The sequence below is a fragment of the Plectropomus leopardus genome, chromosome 2 (assembly GCF_026936395.1).
Source record: "Plectropomus leopardus strain MGB_pleo_1.0 chromosome 2, ASM2693639v1, whole genome shotgun sequence".
In the NCBI taxonomy this organism is placed as follows: Eukaryota; Metazoa; Chordata; class Actinopteri; order Perciformes; family Serranidae; genus Plectropomus; species Plectropomus leopardus.
Genome location: NC_142177.1, coordinates 28,352,355 through 28,366,124, shown reverse-complemented (window position 1 = coordinate 28,366,124; position 13,770 = coordinate 28,352,355). Strand labels below are relative to the sequence as shown.

General features: G+C 38.5%; 2 protein-coding genes across 3 annotated transcripts in view; both read left to right on the top strand.

Annotated features, from left to right (window-relative positions):
* The window catches only part of sema3fa (sema domain, immunoglobulin domain (Ig), short basic domain, secreted, (semaphorin) 3Fa), a 68,346-nt gene extending 62,573 nt beyond the window's left edge, over positions 1-5,773 (top strand). For both annotated transcript variants that reach the window (XM_042507203.2, XM_042507195.2), the window contains 6 exons: positions 457-545; positions 699-740; positions 1,357-1,514; positions 1,703-1,770; positions 2,013-2,146; positions 2,619-5,773. In XM_042507203.2, coding sequence (XP_042363137.1) covers positions 457-545; positions 699-740; positions 1,357-1,514; positions 1,703-1,770; positions 2,013-2,146; positions 2,619-3,047 — 920 coding nt within the window. In that variant the 3' untranslated portion in view covers positions 3,048-5,773. The remainder of the gene's footprint in view (positions 1-456; positions 546-698; positions 741-1,356; positions 1,515-1,702; positions 1,771-2,012; positions 2,147-2,618) is intronic.
* A 3,032-nt stretch (positions 5,774-8,805) lies between these two features.
* On the top strand, positions 8,806-13,770 carry gnat1 (guanine nucleotide binding protein (G protein), alpha transducing activity polypeptide 1). The gene is made up of 9 exons (XM_042495062.2): positions 8,806-9,033; positions 10,628-10,670; positions 10,759-10,900; positions 10,998-11,155; positions 11,232-11,360; positions 12,112-12,241; positions 12,343-12,496; positions 12,598-12,814; positions 12,892-13,770. Exons 1-8 carry the CDS (start codon positions 8,928-8,930, stop codon positions 12,786-12,788), a joined length of 1,053 nt encoding a protein of 350 aa, XP_042350996.1. The 5' UTR covers positions 8,806-8,927; the 3' UTR covers positions 12,789-12,814; positions 12,892-13,770.

The window sequence follows — 13,770 nt, the reverse complement described above, 5'->3', positions numbered from 1 at the left end:
GCATGAAAATGCATGAGCACCGAGACTATCTTTTAGAAAAACACAATAACATCTCATGTATAATTTATGTAAGAGCGCCATATGCTTAGATTGACATTCTCAGTCATACTTACAATGTGATGAAAACTATTGAAAATAAAATAAGATAACTTTTTGTCTTCTCATGACATTGAGGAGACGAAAGTGATGCTATTTCCTGTTAATCATGTGTCTTGTGTGTCTTCAAATTGCAATTAGGACAAAGTGTAGCGCACTTTAGATGTTAATAGAATGTATTATACACTGTCACTTTTCATGCAAATTTATGCTAGTCGTGTCTTGGGGACGGTAAGGCAACAATTCGGCAGACTGGTTCTTCAGTGGAGATGAAATCAGTACAGCTTAGGCCATAGGCTCTAGGTCTGAGGTCCATGGCTCAAAACTGACTGAAGTTAAACTCTGTCTTGTGTTTTGCAGATCGGGGGACAGTCCAGAAAGTGATTGTCCTGCCCAGAGATGACTTGCAGACAGAAGAGCTGGTCTTAGAGGAAGTAGAGGTCTTTAAGGTCAGCCTTCAGACCCTATTCTTCTTGCTTCTTTTCTCTCTGTCCTTTGTACACTGTTTTTGTAAATTGTAACTGTCATTTGAGACAAAAAAATATTACTATGAAAATTCTCTATCTTCTCATTTTAATCTCTTGTTAACTGTTTCACTGCAGGTTCCCACACCAATTACCACCATGAAGATTTCATCCAAACGGGTATGTTACTGTGTGGCTTAGCCCAAATAATAAATTATATAAGTAAACTGTAGCACAGCAAGCATGACTGTGTAAAGACACTAATTCAAATAAGAAATCTGATGGTCAAACCTGATTTACAGCAAAATGTGGTTTTGCTTTACTTCACAGTTCCTATAGTTTCCCTTGGAATTGATAACTGTAACTATACATTTAAGGGAGTATTTTTGAAGAGGACTATATAATTTGGTGCTTATTATATGGAAAAAATAGAAAGTGTTCAAATTGTAGATTTACAGTTTACCATTGCAGCTCTGCTCTTGTGTAGGGAGTTTTCAAGTTAGTGCACAACTGAAAATGCAAAAATGTAGAATTTATCAACAAGCAAGCATGTACATATGGGCTGGAGAATAATGTTTCCCAGTATACAGTAAATTAGTAATTAATGGGGAAAAAAAAACATCTTAAAGTAACTAAAAGCTGTCTCTGAATTTCTCTATTTTCTGTGAAACAGTTCCAAATGACATAATTCCTCTCTAAAGTCTTTCTAGAGACCATTACGAAATTGCATGATTGTGATTGTATTATTTTATTTATTGATCATTGCCCCTGTTTTATTTTTTTTTTTTTTTAATAGCAACAACTTTATGTGGGATCAGTCTTGGGTGTGACCCACCTGGCGCTCCATCGCTGTGATGTGTATGGGGAGGTCTGCGCTGACTGCTGTCTGGCCAGAGACCCGTACTGCGCCTGGGACGGCAAATCCTGCTCCAGATATTCGTCCTCACAGAAGAGGTGAGGATTAAGATAGTATATGCAGTGTGCACATTCAGTGTGTGTGTGTGTGTGTGTGTGTGTGTGTGTGTGTGTGTGTGTGTGTGTGTGTGTGTGTGTGTGTGTGTGTGTGTGTCTGTTAGAACGACATTTTCAAAATATGTTGAAGTTAAGCTTTTTATTTTCGATTGTTGATCTGACCCCTCTAGACGGAGCCGTCGGCAGGATGTAAAGTACGGCAACCCGATCCGCCAATGCAGAGGTTACAACTCTAACAGTGAGTATCAGACAGACTTTGTATTAGGATCATACAGAACACACACACTGTGGGAACCAAACATGCTAATAAAAATGTAAATAGGAATATTGTTGAAACTATTTTTTTTGTCACAGGCTGTTTATTTTAATTTACTTATACCAGTATGCTCTGCTCTATTGTTCCATACATCTATTTTTCATATTCTTTACATATTTTATTTGGAATAATACATCAGAGACATATTATGTGTTGTTTAATAGCCAATAAGAATACTCTAGAGATGGTGCAGTATGGGGTGGAGGGCAGCACTACGTTCCTGGAGTGCCAGGCCAGATCTCCTCATGTATCTCTCAAGTGGCACCTGCAGAAGGAAAACAGCGACAGGAGGAAAGAGGTGAGCAAAGTGGTCACTGTGAAGCAGTTTCTGTTATGTTTCTCCAGCTGTCTTTATAATCATGTCCATGGTTCAGATTCTGGGCCAAATCCATAAATGATGTGTATGCACAAAAAACAGACGTATGAGTTTTTCACACATTAACTAGTATTTATAAATGAAAAATTTGTGCACCTCATGCATTCTTTAGACCGGCTGTACACACAGCTTTAGCTGAGATGGCTGCACTTGATATGATGGTGAGTTCAAGTATAGGTTGAAATACGGGTAAGATTGTGTTTTGGTTGTTGTTTCACTGATTGTGTCATTATTTTTTGCAGGTAACAGTGTCTTTTTGTGATTAATCTAATGTGCATCTCACACACACCTGTGTACATGATATGATGATATATGATATATTTGGACTCCAAATTTAACATCTTAAAAAATGACAGTTTTTTTAAAGCATCCTTTTCACTGTCCTTCCTTCCAGATTCGCTCGGAGGGCCGCATCCTAAAAACAGAACAGGGTCTCCTGATCCGCTCATTGCAGTCCTCTGATAGCGGCATCTACCAGTGCACCTCCACAGAGAAAAACTTCAAGCACACGCTTGTTAAACTGCAGCTTGTGGTCCTGTCCAGTCGCACGGTCAACAACGTGTTGGTGGAAACAGGCAGCCCGGCCCTCCCGCCTCTGCAGTCCAGCGCCTGGACTCCAAGCGCCGGCCAGTACAAAGACCTGCTGACCATCCTGAGCCAGCCAGAAATGGGCCTGATCAACCAGTACTGCCAGGATTACTGGCAGCTCGGAGACAGTGGCGTTGGGGACAACAAAGCCAAAAGCCTGAAGGAGCTGAAAGAACAGAAGAAGCCTCGCAACCGTCGGCATCATGACGAGCAAACAACTCCAGCTGAGACATGAGGAGTCAGATACCCATCTTATCATACTCCCCCGCTCTACCTTTTCACACCTCCTCCTCCTAAACGCTGCAACCCTCCATTTCGGGGAATGACTCCAGTTAGAAAGATGAAATTATAAAGGACAGGACAGATACTGCAACCCAAAGCAACAGCATCAAACAGTTTCTATGTAACTGTTGAAAAAATACACCATATTTATTGTAGGTTGTAAAAAGTAATTCTTTGTACCTATCTAGAAAACATGTTTCTTTTTTTGTGAATAGGTAAATTTGTGCAAATATTGTTGTTATAATATTATTGTTAGTGTTATTGTTTATTACATTGTGCTATTATGTTGAGAATATCTTTATGTTTGGTGTTTTTGAGAAACAGCAACGATAACCCAGGACTTTGGGAGTATCCACACATGGACGAGGACCGATGATGAACATGTATTCATAAACTGTTACAGGCGACCATGTTGGATCACTTGACTGCTGGCAGTATTCAGTGTCTAAGCTGGAAGTCGAGGTTCAGCAAGATTCTCGAACTTCCCTAAACTTCTTCACCAGAACTCTCTACTGTACAACAGACAGTTTTTGCTCTTACTGTAAGATACAAGCTGTAGACAGAATCACAGTCGCATTTCTTGGGACTCGCGAGGATAAAAGAAATGCCCACAGACTGCAGCTGTGACCACACGTCACGGTTACACGGTCACATGTTAATCAAACGCCCTTTGCGGCAGATAAGACGTCTCTCCTTTTCATGTTTGTGGTCCAGCCTGGCCTCAAGAAATGATGTTATACCACCCACCCAAATTCTTCCAAAATCAGTTGCTGCCAAGTGTTTGTTTTTGTTTATATGTGAATATCACATCTCAATGTTGTATCCTTAACCAACGTGATCTTTGTGATAAGCTGTTTTTTGAGGAAAAGGGTCCTTTAACGACACAGAAGCTGAAAATATAACATTGCCTTCTCTTTTCTCCTTGGAGATAAGAAATTCCAGCAGGCAGCTATATGTGAGTTTGTGACAGTTTGTGATTAAAATATATATATATTAGAGACAAAGCACCTTCTGTTGCCAAATTTGGTAATTCTGATAAAACAGTAAATATTTCACATGTATCTGTGGCATATGCAGTATATTCATATAAGGTTTTTTTTTTCCTCTCAATGAATCCAAATTTGCATTCCTGGCAGTTTCATGTTAAATGGTGATTCCACTGTGAACATTAAAGGGATGGTTCAGATTTTTTGAGGTGAGGTTATAAGGGTTTCTTACCCACAGACAGTATATTACATACAATAAATGTCAGTTGGCACGCCCCCAGTTTGGATAAGCAGGCTTGAGTCCAACATAGTGGCTAAGCATTGTACTGCTGTGGATGGGAGTCTGGAACAAAATGTATTTTAGTCACCTAAAGACAAGGCTATATTGAGAGTGTAGTCTACGGCGTTTTAAAAAAAAGTCAGACAGTGATTCACAACAGCAAGGCTGTTACGTTGCTTTCTTCAAAGCCATTGTTCAAGCCAGGCTGGTCTACCGCTGCCTCGAACAGTTATATTGTTTGTGTTATTATGTGATTTGGTTTTTAAGAGCGTTAGTTCGGATTCACCAAAGTCGCACAATAACACAAACTAACTAGCTGATCGAAGCAGATCTAGACCAGCAGATCCTGTGTTTAGCAAGCTAAAATGACCGTTTTTGTCAATAGTCTGGTGGCTTTGACCAGAGCAAAAATGGATAATTGAAGGTGATTACAGCTTCATCGTCAGACTGGGCTGTCTAACGGGAAGGTAAAGTGGTGAAAATACCCTCAATATGGCGTACACTTAAAACTGATATAGATTTTTTTTAAAGTTGAACTTTTTTTAGGTGGCTAAAATATGTTTTGTGGCTGACCCCGTCCACAGCAGTAGATTGCTGAGCTTCCGTATCTGACCTGACTATATTTAAGTACCCTATACATCCTTATCATACAAAATCCGAGCTATCCATTTAATCACGTATTCGCTCTACACTTAAATTAGATTACAGTGACAAATGTGCTGATTGCGGTGCTTGGGAATTCTGTATTTTCGTTTTCAGCTGGTCAACAGTAGTTTCTACAGCTACTTTTGTCAGTCCAATGCAGTGTCATCCTGCTTTTACATGTGCCACAGACTTCATATTAAATTTCCATACAGTTTAAAAAAAAGAAATGTCACAAGCACAACCACTAACAAGCTGATCACCACCAAACCTGAAGAGACACATGTACCAAAATCTTCAGAAGGTGGCTTTTTGTTGTGCATGGCATGTACAGTGTAATGTATATGGTATTTGTCTAAAATGCTATGTTGCTGTGGATGTCAGTGAATGTCTTTCTTGTTGTGGGAATATGGAAATACTATCAGTGCAAGGAAGATGCTGGAAGTACAGAAAGGTCAGATTGTGATTTTAAATCCTCTTTCTCTCTCTCTCTCTCTTTATCTCTCTCCCTCTTGCTCTCTCTTTCTCTCTCTATATATATGTCTCTTAGTCTCTATTCTTTTCTCTCTTGGTCTCAAAAATTTGCATATACTTCAAACGTGCATCAATTTTATTTTCTGTTTGGCAGACTTTGCTCTGGGTCATTGAGGTAAAGTAATGTATGATATAATGCACAGGTGATGTTATTGTAATGACTTGTAAAAAATTACTATCTTTTCTTCCTCATCAATGTTGCTGACTAATAAATTAAAGCTCTATATTTTATAATAACAGAGGTTCTGTTCTGTTTGCCACTTATAGTCTGCAGGGTTTGTTGTGTGTGTGTGTGTGTGTGTGTGTGTGTGTGTGTGTGTGTGTGTGTGTGTGTGATAAGTAACACACTGATTTCAGTTCTCCTGGTGTCTCCGATCTGGACTGGTGGATGTATACAGATCTTTTAGGAATACTTACCCACAAAATGACCATTTGTAAGTCATTTAGTCACCTGGTGGTGACTCTGGTCAGAAGCCTGAGAGCGATGGTGGTGGATCGGTGAGGAGATGTGGAGGCAGCCGTGAAAGTGCTTTCTTTAACTCTGATGTCAAGAGAGGGGAGCAGACAAGTTGTCCACTGGGTGAGACTGGTTCAACTTAGAGCATTACTCATTCATTTATATCAGTGTAGACATTGTGTATACATTGTTTATCAGTGCCAGTGGTGGAGGATGTATTCAGTCACTTTACTCAAGTAAAAGTAAAGCACACTGTGAAATTACTCTTACAATTAGAAGTCGTAGTTACTCTTACAATTAGAAGTCTTGCATTAATGTTACTTAAGTTAAAAGTAAGTATAATCAGAAAAATGAATTTTCCACCCCCCAAAACTTAAAATTAAAATAAGCAGAACAAAAACCCTCTTCAAAATTCAAAATTATTTCTTGAAAAATAGAAAAAAAAAACTCAATATAATAAAAAAAGAAGAATAAAACACTCCAAACTAAAACTTTTTTTTTTTAAAGTACAAGAAAAACACTTAAATACATCTGTATTAAAATAGTTGGCAAGTAATTTCCTGCCAGTAAGCTACCTGATTAATCAAGTAACTGTTTCAGTTGTAGTAAGTTAAAGTGTAATGTGCCATGAAAAAAATTACTCAATTACAAGTACCTTGTACCTTTTGTTACAAGGTACCTCCCATCACTGTGCAGAGAGCGATTGAGCACACCTGTGTTTAATCTGCTGATTAGGATTATGTGGTATATGAGGATTGAAGAAGCAAAAATTTGGGGCTATAGGTTGCCAGTGTGGCAGTGTGGGTGCTGTGTGTTGAACAACACTGAAGTCGTGCTGTGGTGCATCAGAATCGGTGAGCTTTACTCCTGTTTTCAAAGGAGGGTGGTGAACTTTTTGTGTGTTTATTGTTTAAGTCATTGAATGTTGCTCTCTGTTTAAAGAAAGTCTTTTGAAGACCTTCCTTGTACACCTTGCTTTGATTTTGCAAATAAATCCCTACTTTTGTTTATACTCCTATTTCCACCTGCCTTTTTCCTTTTTCCCTATTTTCATTTCAGTTGTTACTCCCCTCATCCACTGAGCCTGATGGGAGGATTTAACAGTGTTACTGTGAATCTCTTCACTGTTTGGAGACCAATCAGAAGGAACACGAACATGCATATTTAGATATGTGATGTCAGTCGACATCACATCCAGAGATGATCCAGAGATCCGCACAATTAAAAGCATTATATATTCAAAAAAAATTATATATCCTACAGGATTCTAAGTCTTTCAGGTTATTATTTTTATTCATTTTTTTATTTTGTGTTTGTTTGTAGGAGGGTTTTTTGGCTAATTTTCAGGTACTTTTATTGTACTTTTCACTAATTTCTGGGCCGTTTCTCAAGTTGCTCATTTCCTTCTTCCCATGTTTTTGAAAGAAATTAAACACATGTGCCCAGATTTCAAAGAGTTAATTGGTGGAAGGATTTTTCATTCAAAGGTAAAAGGAGATATTGTGTGATTTTCTGTGCCTACCTCACTTCACTTCAATAGAAGTTGCACCTAACTCTGGCCCCAGTATTCAAACGCTGTCACTAACATCGCAACCTTTGCTGCTTTTATCGTAGCTTGTCATCTTCTCCAGGAAACTATAAAAGTTTCATATGTCCCTTTATATGTAACACTTAGACCCATTTTAAATGTTTATGTGTTCAAGTTTAAAAAAGGTCAGGCCCATCATCTGTTTTCTCTTTGTAAAGTAACTCGTAACTGTAGCTGTCAATGCACTGGAGTAAAATGTACAATATTTACCACTGAAATGTATTGGAGTTTAAGTTTAAAGTGTCATGAAATTGAATTAAGAGCACCAAATGCCCTAAATTTGGTGAATGTCCCAAGCACCTCAATATTCAATAAATGTACTTAGTTACATTCCACCACTGCTGATCTGCAGCAGTGTTTTCATTCGCAGTAGTGACTCAGGAGCTTCAGCAATGTTGATTCCACAAAAGAGCATGATTAAAGTACTGGTTTAAGTTATAATGAAACACTTTATCCCCACTTTTATAAACAATATTGCTATGTAAACAAAAATGAATCAACTTTGCTTTGCATGTGTTGGAAAAGGCAGTGCAATGTTCCCACAGACATACTGTACATGAATACACACATAATTGAAAGTGAGTAGATTAGGATCCTTAACCAGCCTCAGATTGAGGTCAATGAGATCTGTCAGGTGAAACTGTAAAGCTCTTTAAGCCCTTCAGAGCTCACTCTTCAGTCTGCAGCATCCTGTAAGAAATGTCAGTTTTTGTTTCTGCATGTTTGGACAAGGAGTCTTTTTTTTTTCAGTGAGTCTATTTGCTGTGATTGTTGCACTGTGTGGAGTAGAGACCACTTATTCTGTTTTAATCCCTCTATTTAACTGTTTTGCAAACACTATTTAAGATAAAACTGTTTCCTACACGTTGGTTCAATTTTTGTTTTGGTCCTGATTTGAGATGAATCCTGAAACGACTATAGGCTCAGTCAACACTAAGCACCAAGTTATTTAGCTTTGCATGCTTCTCTTTTAAAGGCACCTAAGAACGGCATAGAGAGATAAGCACTTGAGCCGATGTTCATCTTCCGCTGAGCACAGCAAAGTCCCCCTAAAGGTTAGATCTCTCCTACAGTGATGTATGTCTGCCTCTTCTCACACCTTTGGCTCTGCCCTAAAATGCTCCTGTCCTTGTGCTCCATTGGCCCTCCTCAGTCAGGTGGGCAGAGGATGTCCAAAATCCTCTCCTAAGACATGAAAATACTCAAACATTCTCCAGTGTTTGCTGCAGGCGGTTGACGCATCAGCTGCACAGTTGGTCAGAAAGTAGGCGATCAGCTAGGACCTACTTCCATTTTTTCCTGACACTTGGCTTTTGAGCGGAGGGGCCCAAGCCGGGAAAAGTAGGATGGGGGCTGGAGCGAGCGCCGAGGAGAAACACTCCAGGGAGCTGGAGAAGAAGCTAAAGGAGGATGCCGACAAGGATGCAAGAACTGTCAAGCTGCTGCTGCTAGGTAAAGACTGAAGTTGGATGCAATGACAGAAAACCTCATCATCATGGTAACACATATATCAGGGCCTCATGAGGCCCCATGGTGAGGCTATTCTTACCTTGAAAGAGAAACTATCTGTCCATAGGACGTAGTCATAACTGGTTAAACTTTTGGTTTAATCTTTGATACACGTGGAAATTATATCAAAGTTATCAACACAGACATATCTTGTTGACTGAAATTTGTAATGGACAGACCATATTAATTTTAATAACTTTTAAAATGCATAATTTAAAAGCCTGTTCATTTATATTAACTGTGATGAAAACAAGCAACATGTTTGAGTACAGGCTTAATAACGTGTGTCATTGAATTGCTTAGACTCTTTAATAATCACTCAACCCAATCCCTTGTTAATCCTGAAACAACAGGTCCTCAACACAAAGGGCTTAACCCTGAAGGACACAGATACGCCACCACCCAACACAAACAGAGTCTGTGGCATACATTATAGCCCCAATTTTACACTGGGGGGCATTTTCAATATATGCCCTCTGCGAACCAACCCTGAGAGGAGGCCTTGGGAAATTCCTTCCATGATACATTTTTAGAAACTTAACAACTAAACTGACCATTTCAAAGCATTTTGAAACAAAAATCCTAAATGATTTAATCCTTAATGATTGAGACTTACACACACATGCTTCTTTATCAAGGTAAAAATTAACAGTTAAGGTCTGTGAGCGTTATAATATTTATTTTTAAATTTCTATAGATGAAAAGATTCCTCACACTAATGAAGTCTTATGGCACAGTACATCTTGAAATTCCATGTCGCCACCATCACTAAAAAGCAGTCCAATAGTTATTTATGTGTTACCAAGTAATTTTTAGAACATGCATTTACACATTATCTAATGGCATGTTATGATCAGATTTAATATTATATATTTATTAAGTATAATGGCAACTTGTTAGGTTTGCTTATAATTGAGATTACATTGGATTTGCTCTTGATTATTTTAGACGTCTGTGCATTGTTGCCTATGATAGCAAAGCATTTAAAAAAAATCCACACATTGGAGGGACATTTTTACCACTTTTGAGTATTATGGGGCGATGTTTTAAAATTTTTTTTTTTTTTTTTTGGTGTACATAATTTACAAATTCTGTACACCAAAATATCTGTGTATTGTATACAACAATGTTGGATTTAAAAGCAAAAGCGATAAGATACTTGTAGAGTCACATTGTTTCACAAATAACATAATCGTCTCCTCGGGACCATGTAGGTCAGGGGCAGGAAAGTTTCCCCTGACATCAGCTTTGAATAAGATTAGACCTGAAGAAGTATTAAGACCTGTTGGGATCCTTTGTCTGATGAATGCCGTGATATGCAGGTATTATTATTCTTCTGTCACATTAATTACACCAAAAACATAAATAAGCAAAATGAATAAATAAATATTAATAAACCTTTGATTAATAAGAATTCATTTTTTACCAAAATGCTTATAAATATTAAAAATTTTAAAATAAAGTTTGGGGACAAAGCATAGTTAATTATTTAATGTGAATAACTATGTTTAATATGTTTTTGTCTACTTTCATGCAGGTGCTGGAGAATCAGGCAAAAGTACCATTGTCAAACAGATGAAGTAAGATGTTTGACTTTAAGCCAAAGTAATGTCTCAGTTCTTCTCTAATTAACTGTAAATCTCATACTAACATCATATCTCTCATCAGAATTATCCACAAAGATGGTTACTCACTTGAAGAATGCTTGGAGTTCATTGTCATCATCTACAGCAACACCCTGCAGTCCATCATGGCCATCGTGAAGGCCATGAACACACTCAACATTAACTATGGCCACTCTGATCAGCAGGTAAGATAGACTGCAACGTGTTTTAGGAAAACTGATTTCAGGTGAATTACTAAACCTGAATTGTATGTGTCCCTGTCTTCTTGCATCTACTCTGCAGGATGATGCCAGGAAACTGATGCATCTTGCAGACACCATTGAGGAGGGCACGATGCCTAAAGAGATGTCGGACATCATTTTGCGCCTGTGGAAGGACTCTGGCATTCAGGCGTGCTTTGACAGAGCCTCAGAGTACCAACTCAACGACTCTGCTGGATAGTAAGAAATCACCCAAGCTGAGATTTAAAAATGCCACATTAGTGTTTGTAATTAAATACATTTAATTTTCCCTCAGCTACCTGAATGACTTGGAGCGACTGATCCAACCAGGCTATGTGCCCACCGAGCAGGATGTGCTGCGATCAAGAGTGAAGACCACTGGTATCATCGAGACCCAGTTTTCCTTCAAAGATCTGCATTTCAGGTGAATCAACGACCCATTCATCACAAGAAATGTTGACATTGTGCGTTTCTGCAAATCATGGATATTTTACAGTTGTACGTTTCATACACAGCTGACGTGCTGAACTGTAATGTTTCTTTACATTTCAGTTTTAAATTGTATGCTGTGACAACACTATGGTTAACATGTGGTTAGGTTTTTTTAGGTTGCCACAAACACAGCTGGAAATATCCCCACCTCTCTACCATGACAGGTCACCAAAGCTGGAAATGTCACAACATTCTGCTAAAAAATAACCCAATTTGGTCACATCAAACATGGCTGGAAATGTCTTAAACCCTACATCAAACATGCCCGAAAATTTCTTGACATTTTGCCAAAAAGTACGCGATTTTGTTGGCACAAACACAACTGGAAATGTCCTGACCTTTTGGTAAAAATACCTGAAGTTTTCACCACAAACCTGGCTGGAAATGTCCCAGCCTCATTAAACAATACTTGCTCATGTTGGTCTTGAACGGTGGTCTCCTGATAATTAAGTTATATACATGTAACTGGAATTACTACACTATAAATGTTGATATTTATGATGACACATTGAAATGTAACATATTTGTGGTATGCAGAAATTTATAATGCCAACATCTTATTGTGGCAACTGGTCTGGAATCAGTGCAACATTTCTCAAGAGAGATGGGACCAGTAACTTATCATCGATGCTCCACTGTGCTGCATGGCAATCATAAAGATAATGTTTTCTGTTTCCATGCAGAATGTTTGATGTGGGTGGCCAGAGGTCAGAGAGAAAGAAGTGGATCCATTGTTTCGAAGGTGTGACCTGTATCATCTTCATTGCTGCTCTGAGCGCCTACGACATGGTGCTGGTGGAGGACGATGAAGTGGTGAGATAACAGCGACGTGTTACACTTCATATTCTTCACTATTGGTTCATTTGAAAGGCCCTTAATCAGGACTTCATAAAAACACAAATCGTTTCTTTCAGAATCGAATGCATGAGAGTCTGCACTTGTTCAACAGTATCTGCAACCACCGCTACTTCGCCACCACCTCCATTGTACTCTTCCTCAACAAGAAAGATGTGTTCCTTGAGAAGATCAAGAAAGCTCATCTCAGCATGTGCTTCCCCGAATATGATGGTGAGGTTTGTCAAAGCACACAAATTGCAGCACATTTAAGGACTTTAAAAAGTGACAAACTGAGTAAATGTACCTTTTTATCTTGATATCTTTACATTAAGGCCCAAACACTTATGAGGATGCTGGTAACTACATCAAAGTACAGTTCTTGGACCTGAACATGCGCAGAGACGTCAAAGAAATCTACTCTCACATGACCTGTGCTACAGACACAGAGAACGTCAAGTTTGTGTTTGACGCTGTAACCGACATTATCATCAAAGAAAATCTGAAAGATTGTGGTCTCTTCTAAGAGCCATGCTGAGAAACCCAATGAAGGTGAGTGAAGTTTGCACAGAGTTGTAATGATGATTCAAACTTTTGGAGCTATCCTTTAAGACTTTATTTTCTTTCAGGGTGATGTGTAGCCATGTTTCATTCCACAAATCCCCTCTCAATTCAAGCTGAGGACTGAAGATCAAAACTGTCCCTTCAAATAGCCGTCCTCAAACTGGCGAACGCAAAATAGATAAAAAATCAATTTGTTGTGTTCAAAACTAAGTTGTAGCTTTGACCAAAGACTTCCGATCAACAAAGACCAGAAGACAGCTCTTCAGTCAGAAAATCTTGTGCAGATTTCAGATGAGTTGAATTTTAGTCGAGTTAACTTTTCTCTTGAGTCCTGTTGAACTCGTCTTTTGGAGGGCTATGCAATCTGTAGTTAAGACATCAAAAGCTTCTGTCAGCATGAAGTGATTTCTTCTCACATGTACTAATGTGAATAGATGTCAGGCTAATAATGCATCTTTGCTCTAGTAACTGGTAAGTACACAGCCGAAAAGCAAACGAGAGGGCATCACCACCTGCAGACGCACTTCAGCCTTTATCGATTTGATTTAAGAAGAGTCACTAGAGATTAATTTTATGTACAGAAACTCTAGAGCACAATTTGGGATGCAATTCAAACAGGTAAAACACTGACTTTTTAAGTTAAGCATTAGAATGTAACTTTTTGCAGTAGTTAAAAAGGCCAGTGTATATAACCAAACTGTTTTATATTGGACAATAAATGAAGTGTGGTGACACCATGTGGATCTGTAACACTGTTAAGTGGTGGATGTGATATACTTCAACTTTAAAAAAAGATCCTTGTGTAAAGGTTAACTGAATCCACGGGCCTTTGAGGCAAAAATCCTGTACAGAATCCAATAACTAAGTCTTGAGTAAACCTATTAAAGCTTCTGTAGAAAACTGAGTACTTTTCCATTTTTCACAAATAAAAACCAACACAGCAA